General features: G+C 40.5%; 1 protein-coding gene across 5 annotated transcripts in view; it reads left to right on the top strand.

The window, feature by feature from the left end:
* The window catches only part of DAAM1 (dishevelled associated activator of morphogenesis 1), a 164336-nt gene extending 142202 nt beyond the window's left edge, over window positions 1-22134 (top strand). For all 5 annotated transcript variants that reach the window (XM_027570709.2, XM_027570704.2, XM_027570706.2 and 2 more), the window contains 8 exons: window positions 3354-3460; window positions 5168-5256; window positions 6097-6265; window positions 9687-9794; window positions 11306-11366; window positions 14300-14431; window positions 17939-18109; window positions 19424-22134. In XM_027570709.2, the coding sequence (XP_027426510.1) occupies window positions 3354-3460; window positions 5168-5256; window positions 6097-6265; window positions 9687-9794; window positions 11306-11366; window positions 14300-14431; window positions 17939-18109; window positions 19424-19633 (1047 nt within the window). In that variant the 3' untranslated portion in view covers window positions 19634-22134. The remainder of the gene's footprint in view (window positions 1-3353; window positions 3461-5167; window positions 5257-6096; window positions 6266-9686; window positions 9795-11305; window positions 11367-14299; window positions 14432-17938; window positions 18110-19423) is intronic.

Below are 22134 nucleotides of genomic sequence, written 5' to 3'. Positions count from 1 at the left end.
CCTTAGGCCTTCAGCCCCTGTTGACAAGGTCATATGTTTAAAATTCCACAAGATCTGTTTACTGTGAAATTGCATCCAGCAAAATTCCTCCTTGAGGGGAAGGGATTTCAAGATCTTGCCAAAAGGGCTTACAGTGCAAAGAGAATGCACTTCAAATACATACAAGTAAGAAAATCAATCTACTGAAGCAGAATCTGGCCAAGTGGGATACTTTTGACCTGGTCTACCCTGATAATTCTGTGTGTCTTACTTTCTGATCATCTACCATCCTCTTTCTTTTCCTCCTTATTGTACTCTTCTTCCTCTGCTTCCTCTTCCTTCACACAGCACTTCTCCCAGACAAACTTGAAGCTAGCATCTCTTTACTCCTAGTTATGATTTGCATTTGAACCACATCATTGCCTCCTCTCCTGCTTTTAGCTGCTGAGCTCAGAACTCAGACGAGATTGATACCCTCCTATTTCTTGGAATGCATACCTTTCTCCTCATTCCCAGGTGTTTGTCTAACTCTTCATTCCTCTTTTAAAACTATCCATACATAGTCTGTCACTTGACTCTGCTTTGGGAAGGACTGAACCCTTAGCATATGCCTCTCACAGTGTCCTGTACCAAAGAGAGCTAGTGATTGCGTTACCGTGAACAGGGGCCTATGGGCTTAACACACGCAAACCAGTGTGTGTGTCCTGGGGTAGGGGGAGTCCCTAAGACTAGAACTGAATTTCCTTGCCCAGTAGATAAAAACAAGGGGAAAAAACAAGTCTTTTTCTCTCTCTTCCTTCTCCCTTCCCCTTGCCTTACTACCTTCCTTCCTTCCTCCCTGAACTGAGGAAGAGCAAGAAGATATTTGTCCTGTCCACTGGCACCTTTTGAATACAGGAACATAAATGCCTAGAATCTTATCAGGCCACCAGACCAGTGAACCCACTGGCATCCACACCCATTACATCCCATCAGGAAAGAGGAGTTGTCTCTGGCCTCTGCTCAGGGACCCAGCCAGATCAGAGCACCCTATCCCCCTCTCCTCGATCCTACACCCTTTCCTCTTGACTCTTAACTTGTTCGAGTCTCAGCCTTTCACAAAACACCTTTTAATACCACACATGCCCATCTAGCTACTGTCCTCTCTCTTTTTTGATACAAGCAAAGTTCTTGAAAGCTTGTCCACACTCACCTCCTGGTCACTCTTCCTCACCTCCCTAAAGCTGTTCTCAATAAGGACTTGCCACCTCCTTGTTGCCAAAGCTAGGGGGCTCTTTGCAGTCCTTATCTTCCTTGATTTGCTGCTGGTATGTGACACCAATGGCCACTTGCTCCATGGTGAAATGTGTTTCTTTGGCATTTCACTGTCTCCTCTGAAGGTTCCTCCTCTTGCTCATTCCTCAAACACTGGCTTCTTTCCAGCCCTGCTTTGTTTCTCTTGATGGTTCCCCTGGTTACCTCACTCACATCCTTGCATGTTACAACCAGTATCGATGCTTTGTCTTCCAAACAGGTCTCTTTAGGATGTCAGACCCATCTGTCCACCTGCCGACTAGGAATCACTACTTGGTTCTCTTGCCAGTATTTCAAACACTAAACTCACTTCCTCCCTCCCCACTCTCCTCCAACCATTTCTTCCTGGGTTTCCTGTTATACTCTGTATACATTGTTGCCCAAGCCAGAAGCCTGGACCTCATCCTTTTGACCCTCTACCATAATCCATCATCCATCAACACGTCAGGCCAGTTCTGTTCAGTTCCCTGAGTAGCTCTAGAATCTACCCACTACCCAATCCACGCCACTCTCCTCTCTCACCTGGATTATTGTACCAACAGTCTAACCACAACCCTCTAATACTTTTGATCCTTTCTAATTCTTTCTCCATCCTGTGAGTGTGGTGGTCTTTTTAAAATGTAAATTCATTCCCCTACCTAAGATTTTAAGTTATATCACAGAACCCTCAAAATAAAGACTGAACTTCTTATAAGGTCCTTGCTACTCCCTGACCTTGACCACTGCTGCCCTCCCCCCTGCCATCATAGCTGTTCTACTTGCATAAATGTTGTGCCGCCCATTCCAGACCCCGGCACATGCTGTGTACTCTGCGTGGAATGTATTTTCAACTGCACACCATTCACCTGTAGTTCTAAGTCTCTTTCCCTGCTGATGGTACCCAGACTGACTGCCTTTTCTGAGGTCCCTTCGTTAAATCCAACAAACTTTGGAAACCTACTAAATGAACCATTCAAATGCCAGCTTCAAGTTTTGGGGAGGATCTTGGGGTCCAGAGTGTCAGTGTCATTAAAAAATGTATATATCCAAGGGCATCTGACAGAAAATAGCATACATGGACAAGGCTGTGGGTACATATACACATATTTGTGACTGTAAAGGAAATCAGACACAGAGTACTTTTTCAACTTTAAATATTATTGCTATTTCTCCCACATTCCATGCTCAGTTCTTCCGCCAACATAAAATACAGAATCAAAAACCACATCCTACTGTGTTCTTCTCATCCATCTCGACATGGAGCAAAAAATGAGATGGAATTAGATAAGCCAGAGAAATAAACAAGTTGAATGGAAAATACACATAGAATTACTCATTCCAGCATGATGTAATAGAAAAAAGCATTGAGCTGGGAGTCAGGAGACCTAAGTTCTATTTCTGACGATTATATGAACTTTCTTTGTAATCCTGGGTAAGTGGCTTTGTCTCTCTGGACCTCATTTGCATCATCTTCTAATGAGAGTGTTGGGTCTCCCAAATCCCTCTAATGATCTATGCAAAATGGATCCTGGTAAAGAGCTTCCACAATCTGATATGAGAGACAATATAGAATAGAAAGGTGCCAGGAATGAATCTTCACCAATTTAACTACTTGTAAGTAAAAAAGAAAAGATTTTTCCCCCAGTTTCATTGAATATTACTGACATACATCACTATAAATTTAAAGCCTACAGCATAGTAGTTTGATTTACAAATGTGAAATGATACTGCAATAAGTTTAGTTAGTACCATCTGTCATGTCCTATGGATACAATAAAAAGAAAAAAATTCTTCCTTGTAATGACAATTCTTAGAATTGACCTTCTTAACAAAGTTGCTGTACATTATATAACAGTGTTACATCCCTCATGCTGTACGTTACATCCCTAGAACTTACGTTGTAACTGGAAGTTGATACCTTTAGACCACCCAACTGGAAAGATTTAGTCATTTGTATTATATCTTAACAATGACCTGTAGCTGAGTTTATAAATTAAACAAAAGTTATGGTCTCATCTTTCGGGCAAATTAACTGAAAGAGTGAAAAATTACTGCAAGAATTTAGTTATAAACCTGTTTTAATATTTGCGTGTCCTTTTTAGCTCTTGAAATTTGTTCCTGAAAAAAGTGACATTGACCTGTTGGAGGAACATAAACATGAACTGGATCGGATGGCCAAGGCTGATAGATTCCTTTTTGAAATGAGCCGGTAAGTTTGAAAATGCATAAATCGTGAACATGTCCCTTACCTTTCTTGGGAAGTTAAACTTCGATTCTGGTTGAATTATTTGGGCCAGTAACCTGGCTTAACTTAAACCCTTTCTAAATTACAAAATCTTCTTAAGTCTGAGTTGTGTGGAATTTGCTTATGTGAGTTCTTGCCCGTGGGTGAGTCAGGGTTAGCATTTCTTCATAATTACCTCTGGCTCTGGACCTAAACAACTCATAACTTTTCCTGGTTCCAGATAGTGTCATTCTCCCTACCACTTTGACTGCTATGGGATTGTATCTCACTCCTCTCTGTATCTCAGCATTTCAAAAAATGGGCAGACTCAGCAATGTCGACCTGAAGCCCACATACATGAACAGCTAGGGTCTGGATGTCAAATCATGACACATGCAGACATTTCTAAATCAATCATGGCACACTTCCCACAGAGCCTTGGCAAGCATTCTCAACCCTTCTCCAGAAAACCCAGAGGCAGCCACTGCTTCATAATTTTCTTTGGCGTGTGAGCTGAGTCTATTTGCCATTCCAGGCCTGGAAAATTGATTCTGCATTAGACAAGGACCAGTGGTCCCGAGACTCTCCTTCAACCCCAGGGCAGAGCTCTTCCCCTGAGTACCAAAGGCCTACGAGTGTAGCCAAGGGGAAGGTGTCTCTCACTCTACATTTCTGTCATATCCAGACTTATTTTTGTTGTTGTTCCATCTCAACTTGCCATTTTGTATACTACTCTAGGACAAAGGATGGTTTTGGAATTCTGACAGGTGTGCCCAGCAAGCCTGTGTGTAGATAAATAGACGGCCACCTGCTGCCATTTTGTAATTGTCTAGATCTGTGCATACATCCTCCCCCTTGATCTTCCTACCAGCCCCGCCAGGAGGGCTGTTGGGTAGGGAGGTATTCTCTTCCATCTAATGGAGGAGTTTGGTTACCTATTGAAGGTCACCTAACAAGAGGAGAACTTGGGCTGCAAACCCAGGTCTGTTTGATTAGCCCTGAAGTTTCCAATAGAGAGCAGGTAAGGCAGTGATTTGATTTCAGAAGGCCGTGGCAAGAATGCCTGCCCTCACCCTCTCAGCAGCAGCAACTGAGTGTGACCAGGGGGCCAGTTTGCATCCTGTTATCTCTGGTCACCGGTTGCTATCTTGGAAGGTAGAGCCTGCCAGCCCTGAGGAAAGAAGATAAGGAGCTAGCAGTAAAGAAAGAGGATGGTTTGGGGACATGAGTGGGGAGTGGATGATATGAGGAGAGAATGATGGAGACAAGTTTTATTCTGCAGCTTTGCCAAAGGCAGACTTTGTGGAAAGTTAAGAAGCATGGGAGAAACTTAGGAAACAGCCCCTTATTTGCAGCAGTATGGGGAGAGGCTTTATATTTTCATTCCTTTTTATCTCCTCTGTTCACAAGAGCTCCTGGGACTCTGAGGAGGGGAGGAGGCAACTTTCCTTTTCTTTTAGCAGTTGCCTGATCTGTTTAGAGCTAAGGATCCAGCTGCCATTGCCCGAATACCCCCTGTTGGTCGGAGGGAAATGGGCTCTCCAGACAAAGTGGCCTCATTTCCTGTGCTCCTGTCCAGGAGAGGGTGGGTGTGTGTGTGTATGTGTGTGTGTGTGTGTGTGTGTGTGTGTGTGTTGGGGGGGCATGTAAGTAAGTAAATAAATGTTCATCAATCCATGCTTGCTCTTACAGAATTAATCATTATCAGCAAAGACTACAATCACTGTACTTCAAAAAGAAGTTTGCAGAGCGTGTGGCAGAAGTGAAACCTAAAGTAGAAGGTAAAGTCAGGCCTCCAGATTAAAAATGATGTTCATCATAAGTACCCGTTTGCAAATACAATCCAAGTGCAGATAGTAAACAGGATCTGTTGGGGGATTTTTTTTTGCTTAAAATCTTTTGGTATTCTGATGGGTAGTTAACTGAAGGTCCACACTTGGCCCTCTGGTCTAGCCTGGGTTCTGGAGCTCACAGCACATCTCCTGGGCTCCTCTGTAGAAGTGGGCTTTTAACTTCCTGGGAGTTGGTGAGAAATATATTTGACTGCTACTAGTGTTAAATCTGTAACTAGCTTTATCGCAGTGGTGCTTTACTAGATATTTCTCGGGGAAAATTTAAGGCTATTAAATTTTTGAGTGTTTGAAACATGGGCAGCTGAAGAGCACAACCACAGAGTGCAGACTAGACTCAGGACTGTGCTCAAGCCCCAATCCCTGATGACACCAACAAGCTGTAACATGAAACACATTCGGCCAGGTTTTTTTGTCAATAGATTTGATCAATAATCCTGGTGATCTGACTTATACCGGGCAGGAAAGTGTTTGCACAGGAATGTGGGAAATGCAGTCACTTTCTGTGTGTTCTTAACTGCTTATGGTTGATGAGTCAGCCAAGAAAAGGACTAAGAAAGTATAGGATTGTGCAGCTACCCTTGGGTCAGCTGGCTCTCCCTGTCCCCTCGCTCTCTGTGTCTAGATAAGGTGTTTTGTAAGTGCTCCCTGGTAGTCTAATGACCCAGTCTTACATCTTCAATATCTGCTCTCAGGTGTGTGGATTTAGGATGGGTATCACTGAAGAGTCTTGGTTGTAGTAGTTGTGTTTATGTGTGCTTTATTTTGAAGCAATTCGTTCTGGCTCAGAAGAGGTGTTTAGGAGCAGCGCCCTGAAGCAGTTGCTAGAAGTGGTTTTGGCGTTTGGAAATTACATGAATAAAGGCCAAAGAGGCAATGCATATGGATTCAAGATATCCAGCCTAAACAAGATTGCTGACACAAAATCTAGTATTGACAAGTAAGTACAGTATCTTCCAACACTTGGAGGACCCAGGAGCTGAAGTCAGGACCCCTCTGGGCCTCCTGGGCCTCCCTGATACTGCAGCCTCCGGTTTGCTTGTCTCTCGCTCATGTTCTTTCCCTATCCAGCATTGACTTCTCTCTTCTCTCCTAATCACAAATAACCCTAAATTCCCATCGGACCAATTATCCTTCATCCATTTTCAGTCCCCAGGGATAACATCTAGTCTTAAGTTTTTGGATTTTCTTCGATAAACTTTGTATTATAGTGTAAAGACAAGTCCACTAGTCAGAAATGTACAGCTGGATGAATTTTCACAATCTGAACCTCTATATAACTAATGCCCAGACCAAGAGACAGAATGTGACCTACATGCTACTGGTCTCTTCATGACCTCTCCCAGTCATGACCCCTCCACAGAGAACTGTGTTCCAGGGAAAAGAAAAAAAACCTGACAGCTGATGAGAGAATGTGAAGCTTGTTGGGGTTTTAGGATATGCCTTCCTTCCTTTATACATTGAAGCTAGCAGCTGTAAAAAATTATGAGGTATAAATGCATTTTGGCTGTTGGTATTAAGCTGCTCCTTCCAAGACCCCTCAAAATGTTTCCTAGAAAGTGTGTTTCAGGTGAATGGATTCTTGTTAGAAACACCGAGAGGTGAAAAATGCTCTGGTGTCATTAACAGGTAGGATCATTAGGCATAACAACAGTAGTTTCCCAGGGAGCTCTGTTTCTCTAAGGTCTTACTGACTTCAAAGCCACTTGCACAATTGTTTCTAAGGTGAACTTCCCTGCATCCAAATTCTTTTTAGAAATATGGGCTGTTCACCCTAATTATCCCTCACTAGTAAGGCTTTTTACTCTATATTTTCTATAAAATTAGTGATGCATTAGCATTATGGCAACCCTGAATCCATCCTATAAGAAATAAGCAGTGTGTTAAGTTGTAGGGCTAAAGCTTATTTTTTGCCTCATGTAGAGATAGATTAGCAAAGGTGTTAATGCTATCACCACCTTATTTTTAATGTAAGCGCTTGATCCTTCCAGAGCACTTTCGTATTTGATCGTGTGGCATACACAGGCCAAAGTGCTATATCGCCTATTGTCAGATAAAGAAACTGAGGCAGTGTCAAGTGGTTCGTTTAGCTTGCCTAAGATCACAAGCAAGGTATTTGGCCTCGCAGGTATTTGACACCTGTTCTGTTGCCCTCAGCTCTACTCCAACAACAGATGGATCTTATTTGGAAGTTGTAGTAGATAACTGCAACATCTTAGCTGCATTTGAAGAGCAGTCACCTTTTTAAGGAAGGGTGTTCTCTTCAACTCGGCTTGCAAGTTGGACTCACTAGCAGTTAGTCCCCTCTCTCTCCTTCTCCCTCCCCCATCCCCCTCCTTCTCTTTCACCCCCTCTCCCCGCCTTCCTTCTCTCTCTCTCTCTTTCCTTTGATACCCTCCGCCCCCTCATTACTGATAACCTGGCACTTACTATGTAATTATCTGCTTATTGAAGTTACCATAGAATTTAATACACAAGCCTTTTCAAAATAATAAATTAAAAACATTTCTGATCTCTTTTCCCTCTTCTTCCCGTGAATATTTGGTCCCTAGAAATAGTACCAGTGTCTTATAAACCCATAGTGCCTAGCAGAGTGCCTTGTTGATAAGCAGTCACTCAGTAAATGCTCAGTTGAATCTAATCAGACTGTACGAGGGTGGGACAGTTAGCAGGGCAGGGTACGTTCACTCTGCTTTAAATGCTTGTTTCCGGTAATACCAGCAAATAATCAAATGGGTGGCTCTTCTCATTCTTCAAGAATTTATATTCAGTCAAATGAGGTGTTCTTTGGATAGCAAATAAATGTGAACGTTCTGATCTACCATGAAGTCTTTCTACACTAAGAAAAGTATATGTGGTTAATTAAATTCAGTTTCTCTAAATAACAAAGCATCTCTGTGAAAGAGTGAAGAGAAATGGCTCTACTCTTTCTCATAATGGTAGCTGGGATTTGGTCCCTTCTGCAGGAGGCACTTGGGCCGACACTCAGATTCTGTGAACAGCAACATTGGAATGGAAGGATGACAGCTCAATATCTGCAAAGTAAATGGCCAGAATCATTAGCCACTGCTTTACTTGTCTGAGCTATTGTTTTCTAATTACTTCTTGAAAGCAAGAAAAAGGAAGGAAAAAATTTTTTCACACGTGGGCCAGTTGACTCAGAGGAATGGGATCGAATTGACTTCTGTGAAGATGCAGGGGCAACCAGAAATGAAAACCATTTCATTATTATGGGAAAGGAAATTATTTGACAACTCTGCTTCACTTTAGTTAGGGGTGGGTGCAGCTGTTGTGACTTAGCCTCGTAAATTCGCAAACTGCCTAAAAATTTTGAACATGTCTTTAAAGAAATACATTTACGTCCTCTTGACTGTGGTAACTTTTCAGTAGACTAGTGGTTCTTGATCCTGGCTCTTAGAATTACTGGGGAGTTTTTAGAAATACTTGTGCCTAGCCCCACCCCCATTCCAGTGAAATGAATCTCAGGTTGGCCCAGGCATCTGGGGTCCAGGTGACTGTAATGTGCACTGGAGTCAGGGACAACGGGACCAAACTACCACAGCTTGGCCTAACAGGCGGTGTTATCAGGCATCCACTTTTTCAACCCAGGTCAGTCAGGGTTCAGTCCTGTCACCACCAAAGAGGGAGCTGGGTAATGCAGTTAGGAGCTGAAGTGTTGCTAAAATTAGGAAGTGGATTCTTGGCTGCAAGGATGTCCTGGTCATTATGGCACAGTCCTAGCCCACTTCAGGCCCAGCCCTACAGCAGGGGACCTCCTAACTTTTTGACCACCCTTCACTACAACCGCAAAACAGATGAGTCTGAGGGGATGAAAGCTAGCAAAATAAATGAGTCAGAGGGGGAAAAGTTATCATAGAGTTGAAAAAGCTTAAATGAGAATTATCAGTAAATTCTTATCAGTGAGTTGCTGCTCTCTACTTTTAGATTTGAAAAATAGCTGTCCTTTTTAGTGAATTAGGCATCCCTCAGTCCCCATCTCCCCCACCCCATCCTTATTGTGAGCCTCAGGGCACACCTTGTCTTTGGTAGGTATGTCCCCACTGGCAGGGGTTCCACTTCATTTCCATCATCCAGATTTTGAAGGATGCTCATTAGGAGGCAAAGTAGTAAATCTTGTTCCCTTACCTTTTGAAGATAAATGCTTCCTTTTGTCATGTGGCATGTAAATCTCAGGTAGGCTGTCCCCTATTCCCTTCTTTTGAGAATCCCTGCCTTGGAGGAATCTCCAAATTTTGAAGTGAATGCAGGAATATAGCATTCTTGCAGGTTCAGCCACCTGAATATGCAAATCATATACAGATATTAACCACGTTTAATACTTTTTCCGTTTTTAATTGTAGGAACATCACACTTCTGCACTATCTCATAACTATTGTGGAAAATAAATACCCCAAAGTCCTCAATCTAAATGAAGAACTGCGGGACATTCCTCAAGCAGCAAAAGTAAAGTAAGTACTTACAGGGAATTGTTTTAGTTTTTTTTTAATCACTTGAACTGTGCTTTAGCCATTGAGGTAGTCAGCTGGCATTACATGAAGGAGGGTCCTTCTGTTTGCTTTCCCCTGAAGAGCTTATGAAGTAAAGTTTGAATCCTATCCAAGTCACTGAAATATGTTACATGGTTTTGAATATATATGTTTTCTAGCTCTTTTGGGTAATTTTTAACTTCCAGAAAACCTAATTTTCTGAGTTATTAAGAGTATAAGAAAGGAATGTGGTTTCCCTAGTACTTTTGAAATGTAGTTCTATTAAATACAGGTAGGAGCACCCTTAGTCAACGAGGATACATAGCTAAGCAAATAGAACTTAAATATCAAGACGTTGCTAGTAATTTTCACATATGCACACACTCTCAGAAACCAAGGCAACCTTTTAATGGAAAGCAGTCTTTATGCAAATGAAGAAACTAAAAATAAAATGGAAGGTTGCCAAACTTTCACCACAGACTTCACACCACTTTTCAGAGACTGAAGAGCAGGCAGTTTTCCTTGTTCTTCTCTCCTCCTTTTGGCCCTTTAAAAGTGTGTGTGTGTGTGTGTGTGTGTGTGTGTGTGTGTGTGTGTATTTAAAACTGTATCTTTTTGCAGTGAATTTGAAAAGTATGATGATGAGCAGGCTAATTTTTCCCTCTTTTTGTAGAATTTGTAGAAATGTGAGACATGAAATTAAAAAGTTAATTGAAATATTGGTGAATTTGTTTACATATGAATTATCTGAGAGGATTATGTTAATAATCTCTGATGTTTAAAGGCCATCAAATAGAAAGTTTTATAGGAGAAGCCCAGGAAACTTTCTCTATACAAAAAAGACGGTGAAATCTAGTTAGTACAATTTTAAGAAGTATCATTGTTGACTGAAATTTAAGCCATCACCAGGGTACCCGCCGGCTCAGTGAATAGAGCATGCCACTCTTGATCTCGGGGTTGAGTTTAAGCCCCGTGTTGGGTGTAGAGATTACTTAAAAATAAATCCTTTAAAATAAAAATAAATTTAAGCCATCACCTTTATAATATTCACATGACCTGAACTTCCGTGAAGAGCAATGCAGTTATTACAAAGAGTACAATATGAGCATGATTGTGGATAAGAGTTTCTTTTACTTGTTTGAAGGGAGCCATGTATGGCAAAAAACTTATTTCCACGTATAATAATTTGCTTAAGTCAGATTTTCGTGAGATTGAAATCTGAAGTATTTTTGTACAGATGGGAGACATTTCTATTCTGCTATTTTTAATCTATAAAATATACCTGTTGGCTGTGGAAAACAGAAACCATAATTCCATATCTAAATTCCCTAAGTTTAAAATGTTATCTTTCTGTGAGATCGGAGCATGGAAGGGAATTTTAAACATTTAAAATAAACTAATGTGGACTCTCAAGCAGGAGATATGTAAACCCCTCATCTATTTAATACATTTAAGTCACATGTTGGTTACTAAAATGTTACTATTTACAACAGCATGACTGAGCTGGACAAAGAAATAAGCACCCTGAGAAGTGGCCTGAAAGCAGTAGAGATGGTGAGTATGTGTTTCTTTTTCTTAGTCCCAGTCTCTTCCCTATCCCTAGTGCTGATGATATCCAGCCTGGTGGTATGCCCGGGAGAAACATTTATTGATTAAAAAAATAATGAAGTAGGAAAACAAGAGCAGTGAAGAAGCAAAGGCAGGTTGTGTCACCCTGGTGACTCAGCTCCAGGATGTCTTGGGGGTATCGCAGGAGCAGGAACTGGGGAGATGGACCTAAAGTTGCACCAGTTTCCTACCTGTAAGGCAGGGCTCATTAAAGCAGGTTGGGCTAGATAATCTTCAGGGATCCTCTCTGTGTCCCCGTTCTATTAATAAGTGATGTTCTTTCTCAGAAGAGCAGTGGAATACCTCTGTTGTCTCGGAGTTGGTCCTTTGCAGAGTATTTATTGAACAGACAAACATTTGGGTGTACGGTCCATTCTCAAGGCCAGAGGTCATGATGATTCAGAGTCCTTGCCCTCTAGGTGTTGCAGTGGCCGAGAGCAGTTGGTCTGCTCTTGAGAACACATCCAGATAAGCACAGGGATTACAAAGGTGCCTTGAGGAAGAAGGGTGGATTTAGGTTAGTCCAAAGCTTGTGGAATGATTGGCATATATTAGAGGAAGCTTCTCTTCTCGAGGAGATGAACTTTGAGCTGTGACTTAGGAGGAGGGTGGAGTGAACTCAAGTACACAGGAGCGAGGTTGTCCCTGGGCCAGGCCTCTGTGGAAGGAGAGCAGGCCACGCCACTGGAGGCAGAGGAGTCAGTGGGCTTACACATGGCCCCGGCCCCCGAGCGCCACGTGGGTACCACCCAGTGCTGCCTCGAGCCAGGAGGCGGGTCAGGACAAGGAACCTCCTCAGGAGAGTGGTCCTAGCTCTGGCCTAGCACTAAACAAAGGACACTGCTCTGCAGACAGCTTGGAAGGGTGCCCTTCTCTTAAGTATCTTTCAGATCTTTTATCAGCAATGCCATGAGGACCCTCCTTTTCTTTTTTTAATAGTAAAACTATGCCATAGAAAGCACTTGATGTCATTAAAGACAGAACTCTAAGATAAAAGTTAAAGTCACAATATCTAATCTTTTTCTGTTTGTTTTTAATAAATTAGGGAGCATGTAAGGCTTTTTTTTTTTTTTCTCCCTTTTTGGGGGGTCGGGAATGCTCTTTCAAAAGTAAAGGAGATGAACTGAATGAAATCTTTTTTTGCCAATCCCAGTAGGCCAAGACACTGAGTGAGCAGCAAGTAGGATGGTGCTTCTCAGATTTCAGAGGCCCAACTGGTTAAGGGCAGTTTGGGATGAGACTTGTTTTATAGCCTTCTCTTGGTTCCCATTTCCTCCCAGTGGAAGGCTTTCTTGACACTAGTGTGGCAGTTATGACAGCCCTAAAGACTGGTCATGGATGCTCTGACCTTTGCATCTAAGCTAGTTTAGAGCATCGCATGGGGAGGGGTCCTGGTGGGGAGGAAGTTTTGGGTTTGGGGTCTTTTAAAAGTAGTTGTGCTGAAATCTCTCCAGCACCTGGGTCATGTACACTGTAACACACTTTTCATAAGAAAGGGACTACAGAAACCTTCCATCCCCCTGAGCATACATGTCAAGATGTAGCACCCAAAGGAAATAATGGGAGGCAGACCTTGGCCTGTCTAAATATTCATGAATCCTAATTGTTTTTGACACAAATGGATTATATTGTTTGAAGATACCAAAGATGGAATTCTTAATTTGAATGAAATGAGATTATACATGAATGAAACACTTTAAAATTTTATCTCTGTGCCTCACATAGGTACATGCTCACTTTCAAGGCCAAAGCGCTAGAATTGTGGCAATTTATTCCAACCAGAGCAAGTTCCATATTTTATAACTTTCCACTTGTGTTATTTCTTCGACTCTCGTGGTAATGTGGTTATTGCCTGCTTTTTTACAAGTGAGGAAACTGAGGCCCAGGCCACTTGTCACGGATAAGAACCAAATCAGTGGTGGAGCTGAATCAGAGCCCATAGCCTGTGACCTCTCCATGCCTGCTTGTTAGTGCCTCTGCCAAGGCAGTTAGGGAAGAAAATAGGTGCAGGTTAAGTCAGTTGGTGCCCATTGTAGCTGTTGCTGAGACTATGGAGTCAGACAGACCTGAGTTCAAATTCTAGTTCTTTGACTTATCAGCTTTGAGCTAAGCTTTGGCTTTGAGCCAAGAATTTAATCTCTCTAAACCTCAGTTTATGTGTCTGCACAATGAGGACAATAATCCCTCACTCACAGAGAGTGGGATTAAGAAAGTGCATCTGGCAGTGGTTGAAATTAATTACTAAAATTAGATTTGAATCATCTGTGTGTTCATCACCCTGGTAATGGAGAATATGGGTAATTAATAAGACACTAATACTTCTACCTGTCTGTTCACAAAAACAAAATAGTATAGCCAAGAAGAAAAATGGTAGATGATTATGGTGCCAAACACTACAGTTGAAGTTCCACTGACCCAGATATCCACATGGAGAAAGTCAGCAGACTTGGCCAGAGGGAAAGAAGGAGAAATCAAGGAATCAGAATTACCAGAATTCTGAGCACAGAATATCAACAATCGAACTACCTTGCTTTCAGTCACACACCTTTGGAATCCAATTTGCTCTCCTTATTTAACTTTTATTAATTATCTAAATGCTAATCTACTTACGTCCTAAAGCTAGTATAAGAAATCACACTGTTAAAGTACTCAGATGATTGGCTAAATTGCTGTTTGCAAATATGTGGGGGTGCACGTGGGCATGGCTCTGGCGTGGTAGACAGAAGGGCCGGGGGACCTAGGGTATCACAAAGTGCTTTAGAGTACATTTTGATGTGTTCGCCATTCTGACTTATTAAATTCGAGGTATATGGAAAAATCAGACAAGGTGAGTCCGCATTTGAAGCCTTCCTTGACGTTATCCGCTTCCTGTGTTTAAGGAGCTGGAGTATCAAAAGTCTCAGCCCCCACAACCCGGAGACAAGTTTGTGTCTGTTGTCAGCCAGTTCATCACAGTGGCCAGCTTCAGCTTCTCTGATGTGGAGGACCTTCTAGCAGAAGCTAAAGACCTGGTAAGTTTCCCCTTGCATACTGAGTGTTGTTTAACAGGGCTGATACCTGCAGATGTTCAACATTTTCATATCCAGGGCTGTGATCAATTGAAATACACCCTTTTTGTCTGACTGGCTTGTGTCGCCTTTAGGTTAGCAAGACCTCAGAGTATCTGGATGGTGTAATACCAGTAAAGATTTTGCAATTTTCTCATGGTTGATTTGGATTAAAGTTAACTCTGGGAACCAGAAAAGAGTAGATTACGAAGACCAGAGGCAGGATAAAATGTGAGATAGGTGTGACCAAGGCCACGTGTCCCAGTACCTGTAAGTTATATGCTCTCCCGAGATACAGACTTAGGGCAGGAGATTCCCTCTTAAAATCTCCAGCAGAACTTATTAAAGGAGATACACTTTTTTTTTAATGTTATGTTAATCACCATACATTACATCATTAGTTTTTGATGTAGTGTTCCATGATTCATTGTTTGCGTATAACACCCAGTGCTCCATGCAATACGTGCCCTCTTTAATACCCATCACCAGGCTAACCCATCCCCCCACCCGCCTCCCCTCTAGAACCCTCAGTTTGTTTCTCAGAGTCCATCGTCTCTCGTGGTAGGAGATACACCTTAATTCACAACCTCATGACAAGAGGCATACGTTTTAATAATACAGCACTTTATATGATTTTTGCTATTTCAAAATTTTGTTTTCCTCTAAAGGAAAAGTTTTCATTGGCAATAACTAGGACCTTAGCTCCTCCCCCTTCCCACTATTTCCTTTTCCAAAATACATACACATTTATATACATGTGCATGTACACATTTGCTCATTTTCTCTCACCCCGCTTTCTCATTGTTAATAAGTGATCTTAAGCCCCTACCCCATCCTGTCGAGCTCTTCCACAATGCTCATCTCTCAGTTGCCACAACAGTCTTTAGCTTTAACTTTCCTTTGAAACTTGAGTAGTGGATGTCATTTCCCTGTAATCATCCGTTTAGTAATACATATGGATGATTGTTTATGTATAGTGTACATACACAACTGCTTACAGTTCAGAAGAAGACTGTATTAGGATACATTAGGTAGTCTCAACCATAAACCCCGCCTCCAACATGATTAAATAAATGGAAAGATAATGTATGGTCAGAGGACTGCTGTTAAAAGTCCAGCTTTTGCTGTCCCATGATTGATGTCGGCAACGTCCACTGCCATAGCCCCCATCCCCCACCCATGTCTTAGGTATGCCTCACCACTTTGGATGATACAGATCTGTAAAGGAGGGGACGCCCGACCCTCACCCCAACCAGGCAGTATAGAATCTACTGCCTTGAGGGCTCAAACATTTTTATAAGAATCCACCCTACAGTTAATTTTTGATGTAAAAACACATGCTTACGCACAACCTACTTTTTTTTTTTTTAATTTTAGTGTGGGAACTTTTAGTCTGGGACTAGTTTTCTTCAGATTTCTAAAACTAAAATATACATGACTTCATCATCACTAGAATTCCTAGATAAAAAGATCATTCAGGATGGCTTGGAGTGCATGAACTTGAATGTTTTGGAGACTCAGTTGTAGGCCGTCTAATGCCATTTTGTTCATACCAGAACTTTTAGAAATTAGCTTATAAAGTCATGAAGGCAAGCTAGAGCTTTGCATGTGGCATGTGAACAATGTATTTGTCCCTAAAGAACTCTGGTTTCCAATAGAATATTTCCAAATAAGTAAAACATTGAGAACAACTCCTCAGTGAAGAGAGAAACAGCAAAAGAACATTTTTATTATAAATTTAAAGATATGACATGACAACTATAAGATGTCATACGCACACACATGTAACTTTGTAATTGTTTTATCTCAGAATAAATATTGAGGGGGAATTGGAGGAAGGTAGTCAAAAAGTACAAACTTCCAGTTATAAGATAGTTAAGTATAGGGGTTGTAATGTACAACGTGATGATTGTAGTTAACACTGCTGCATGCTATGTTTGAAAGTTATTAGGAGAGTAGACCCTTCGTGTGTATCTGTATGGGGTGATGGATGTTAACTAAACTTACTGTGGTAATCATTTCACAATATACTGAAGTCAAGACATTATGCTGTACACCTTAATTTTATACAGTGCTATATGTCCATTATATTTCAGGAAAACTAGGCAGTAAAATAAAAGAGAATAAGTACTGAAAACATTTACTAGAGAGAGATAGTATTACTGAAATATCAGAAAAAAATATAAAGGCAAGTAATGCAAGAAAAATAAAAGCAATTAGGAAATCTTGGGTTGGGGGCACTGCACAAACACTTCATAGTCTAAATGAAGAGAATTAAAGATCTGGAAAATGTTAAGTAGTTGATTAGGCATAGGGAATGAGAATTCATTTGACTCTAAGCTGGAAACACCTTCCTTAGCAGCTTAGGAGTAATAGCATTAGATCCTTACAGAGGGAAGAAAAATTCTAACAAACATTATGACTGGCATTGAACATTATTTGGTTAGTCATGATACTGCTAAGACTCCTAAGAGCATGTGATCTTGAGTTATGAAGAAAACCACCAGGAGAACTAAGACTAGAAGAGTACAGTATAGGGAATATAGTCAGGAATAGTGTAATAACATTTGGTGACGGACTACACTTTTCCTGGTGAGCCCTGCGTATTGTATAGAATTGTTGATTCATTGTGTTGTATACCTGAAACTAATATAACACTGTATGTTAATTATACTTCAGTTTGAAGAATTAATATATTAAATAAACTGACACATTCACCAACCCAAAGGAAAAAAGAAAAACCGAGGAGATTGGAAATAACTATTCTGTTACAAATAACTGTATACATATATTGGTATTAATTTTTTTAAATTCTCCCTTAATATTTTGCATTTTAGCTGTTTTGAGAGGATTTGCACTGAGAGGGGTTCTCTCTTAACAAAGGATTTGGAATAAAGTTGTCTTCTCAGTCATAAATCCAGGGTTGCCTTAATGATTTCATAGTCCGTGACTGTTTTCTAGCTGAGGCCCAGGAAATATCACAATACTAGCATTACTTAGGATTAGGAAAAGCAGCTAAGAAGCACTGGATCCCATTTGCTTTTGATATTAACCATATGGCACCAATAAATGATATTAAACTACTTCAAAGAAAAGTTAAAAGTCCAAGTTTCCCTACCCCTGCCGAGTTTGCTATTAGTTTTATGTCTTGAGTGCTCTGCCCTATGATATTTTGCTTTCTTGTTTTTACTACTGTTTAGTTAATAAAAAGTCAGAGTAGGTCATCATTGGTGTTAAGCTGAAATGAGGTGGAAAAGAATAAATGGTTTCAAAAGTCGAGGAGTATTAAATTTTTTACTTTAGCGGTGATTGATGGGCCTGTTCAGCAGCCAAAGATAAATACAGGCTCACTAAAATCCAGCAAGTTACATTTGACTCTTTTTGAGCTTCACTACTTCTAGAGAGATTTCTGTTTGATCCCAGAATTCCCTTGGAACCCTGAACTTCTTAAAACTCACTTTTTTCCCCCAGTTTACTAAAGCAGTGAAACACTTTGGGGAAGAGGCTAGCAAAATCCAGCCGGATGAGTTCTTCGGCATTTTTGATCAGTTTCTTCAAGCTGTGGCAGAAGCCAAACAAGAGAACGAAAACATGAGAAAGAAGAAGGAGGAGGAGGAACGCCGTGCTCGCATGGAAGCCCAGGTAAGAGAAGGAGGGCATCGCCGTTCCCACCTCCTGGAAGTGCCGTGTGCCCGTGCTGCAGCTCCTTGGTGTGCAGAGGGGGTTGTGATGCACCTGCAGGAAGGAGGGCATCAAGGTGCTCTCTAGAATGCTGCTCGGAGTTTAAATCTGTGTAAGTTTCTCTTGGGCAATCTGGCAATATATCCAAAGCCTGAAAAAATATATGTCTACATCCTCTGACCTGGAGTTTCATTTCTTAGAAATTATTCTAAAGAAATAATCATAAGTTAAGGGCGCCTGGGTGGCTCAGTTGGTTAAGCGACTGCCTTCAGCTCAGGTCATGATCCTGGAGTCCCAGGATCGAGTCCAGCATCGGGCTCCCTGCTCAGCAGGGAGTCTGCTTCTCCCTCTGACCCTCTTCCCTCTCATGCTCTCTATCTCTCATTCTCTCTCTCTCAAATAAATAAGTAAATAAAATCTTTAAAAAAAAAAAAAAAAAGAAATAATCATAAGTTTGCCCAAAGAGAACAGCGGTCTTTATAATAGCCCTCACATGGAAACAACCTCAACATTTACCAACCAGGCATTAGCTTCAAATGGTACAATAGCTACATAATGGAATATTTATGCAGTCCTTTAAAGTCATGTTTTCAAAGAATATTTAATGATAAAAGAAAGCTAACAAAATTATTTCTATGCAAAATCTTTTTTTTTTTTGGTAAGGTAAGTGTTAATAAGGAAAATGATAGTGGTGGGGTACACCCCCAGCACGTTCACAATGGTTATCTCTTAACGGTAGGATTAAGGGTGATTTTCCCACTTTTGTTTATATGAATTTCTAAATTTTCTATAATGTACATGTATAATTTGGCTTTTCATAAACTCATGTGTAGCAGGCTCCAGGCATCCACAGGAGATACAAGCTGAGCCTTTGATGTGAGGAGAGTGGCCCGATGAGTGTTTGCTTTAGTCTGTCTGTACCATCAAAGAAACCAGTATTTGGGGTCTGTTCAGTGATAACTTCCTGGTTCCATTGTAGCAACAGGAATTGCCTCGTTGCTCTTGTTTTAACTAGAATATCATGAGGTTTACCTAGATTCTAGATGGTGAGTGTCTAATCACAAAGTAGTGGTCATCTTTCTTCATTATTCCTTGCTTCTACAATAAGACCTCAAGTCCCAGTCCCCCCTCTCTCATGAGGTCCGAGGGCTTAGCAGCTATTGGATGCCCATGCGTTGATGTGATTGGAGTACGGCCATACTTCAAGGGCTTCATCTCCACTGAAAACAAAACAACGCTTTGACACTTCTGTAAGAGGTTGCTTTCTATTTGCAGCTCAAAGAACAACGTGAAAGGGAACGTAAAATGAGGAAAGCAAAAGAGAATAGTGAAGAGGGCGGAGAGTTCGATGACCTGGTTTCAGCTCTACGCTCAGGAGAAGTATTTGACAAAGACCTTTCTAAACTGAAACGGAATCGCAAGCGTATTACCAACCAGATGACGGACAGCAGCCGAGAGAGACCAGTCACAAAACTTAATTTCTAATTTTCCTTGGATACTTTTTTAGAACGCTCGTTAGCAGCCCTTTGAAGTGACTAGAACTTTTCATTACACTGCCTTGCAATCCAAACAGTGGCAATTTTTTCCTTCATCTGTGAGTGAATGCGTGAATGTATGTGTATGTAAATGTATGTGTATATATATATTAAAAAAATGTATATAGAAGTCTGAGTGTTGTCTGGAGACCTATATGTATGGTTAAAAAAAAAAAATCTATGTTAATGTATGTGCTCAGAAACCCTTTGTGTTTGCATTTGTAATGAGTATGGCTCATTTTCTTCCCCTGAACACCACGGCTATTCAGAAGCACAATGCTATCTCCTGAAAGAGATGACAGAGACATTCCCTAGAGTAAAAAGGAAAAGCAAAAGCAAAAAAAAAAAAAAAGGCTTGAGAAATATTTTATGGTTTCCAAGCTTGGTATACTTTGAAATTATTTTCACTGGTGAAACTGGTTGGAAAAATATAGATTTAAAATGGTTTTTGATAGTTGACGATGTGACACTGGTGTAGGCCATCAGTGACTGATAGGACCAGCTTAGAATTTCCGACATTGGTGTGGGGGTGCAGTCTGTAAATGTTTATTGAGAACATCTTGCACACAATCTGAATTATGTAGAATGTCAATCAGACTTTTTTTTATATATTTAAAACTTGGGCATCAATTTTTTTCCCCTAATTTCATCGAGTTCTCTGCCAAGCGCTCTTGAAGATTTCTTTACATTGCTTTTGAAAAGAACACTGTTTATCTAAATGCAATTCATGCTCTTGTTAAAGAACAAGGTTGCCAGAATGTGCTTGTTGTTATAACAATAGAGATATAAACTTTAAAAATAAAAATTTCCCACCCAAGACCTAAAAGGAGGGATTCTCTGAAGGGATAAAAATTATTTAAAATTTTTTATGGGGTGCCTTTCTTTCTTTTTTTTTTTTTTTTTTTCCTATTTTGTAGGACAAGCTGCATCTTCTGTCTATATGGGTCTGGACTAAAGGACACTTAGTGAATGAACAGAATGTCAACAACACCAACAGAGATGCCAAGATCTATTTATCTCTAAGTATGTTTGAAGTGGTTTATTGTTTATATATTGTCATTTTAAATTGTGTGTCAATAAAGCTACCTGTAAAATTTCAGTCCAAAAGATAAAGCTCTCAGGGAGAAATGAATAAAAACAATGAACATTAGAAAATAAAATATAGATACTTACCATTAACCTACCAACTCTTAATATCCTTAAATTATATATAAAGAGGACTGTTACTTTTTTTTTTTTTGGCTTTGCTTTATTTATTTGTAGTGGGGGAGGGGGGCTAAGATTCTCTCTTTTCTTTCTATCAATCCTGTTGTGGTTGGGTTTCCTGTGGAGAGAGTAGTTTGTCCTGTTGCACTAGAACATTATTTACTCACTAAATTGAGTTTTTCAGTCAATTAACAAATATTTATTAAACACCTACTATGTGCCAGGCTTAGTAGGGCTACAGTAATAAGCAAGACAAAGTCCCTGCCCCAAGGAGCTTATGTTCTAATGGGGATAAAGGGGTGAATAGAATACCAGTATGCGCTGTACAGGAATCATGCTATTTAAAAATGATCTGTATAAACTATAATGCTTAGTGCAGATGGCAAGGTCTCTGCACTATGTGAAAGCTGTGAAATAGTGCTCTAAGAATTGTCAAGAGCAGTGGTTTTATGTTTTTTCCCCCTCATTGCAAACTTAGAGACTTTCTACCCATTTTATGGAAGTAAATAACTCTAGCTCATAAGGCAGTCATAAACTCACAGCAGAGGTTGTGCTCCCCAGCCCCTAGTAACCAAGGTCTGCAAATCCACCGGGTTAAAGGTGCAGACAGAGACTTTGCTCCAAAAGCCTTGAAGATTAGGAATGGGAGATGCTGGTGGATGTGTCTATTCCTTAACAAAAGTGCCTCTATCTTCTTTTCTATTTATAGCAAGAGAAATTTGGTCTGGCTCAATTTTGGAACTGTATTTTGAAAATGACTTTGTTTTACAGTTTAAGGAATGGACAAGTGGATGGAGTGTCACATAAAGGAGCAAGCCCATGTAGTGTGTCCCTCTTGCCCTTTGTAATCATCCTCATTTTGATACGGCCATCCTGGTAGGCCTTACCATTTCCATCTTTGGTTTCTTTCCCCAAAAGCTTTGTGCAGGTAATTCCATGTGCCATTGTTGAAAAAAAAATCTACTTTTTAGATTGGTGCTGGTGTAAGTAGCCACTTTTCTCTCTTGGGTGTGTATTTTAAAGTTTTTTGTTTGTTTTTTTAAATTAATGCCAAAAAGAAAGCATTATAATTTGTAAACTTAATTATATGTCTTGTATCTTATTAGCTTAGTAGTTGGAACCTCTTAGTCTTTAGGTGCAAGACTGTTGTTATAGTACCAAGAAAAAAAATGTTGTATGTGCTATGAGATTGTACTTTTTTTTAAAAAAGCAATATGCAATAAAGAGACGAATTCATTGGGTGTA

Source organism: Zalophus californianus, chromosome 6 (genome assembly GCF_009762305.2).
Source record: "Zalophus californianus isolate mZalCal1 chromosome 6, mZalCal1.pri.v2, whole genome shotgun sequence".
In the NCBI taxonomy this organism is placed as follows: domain Eukaryota; kingdom Metazoa; phylum Chordata; class Mammalia; order Carnivora; family Otariidae; genus Zalophus; species Zalophus californianus.
This window is presented reverse-complemented; position numbering and strand designations above follow the sequence as displayed.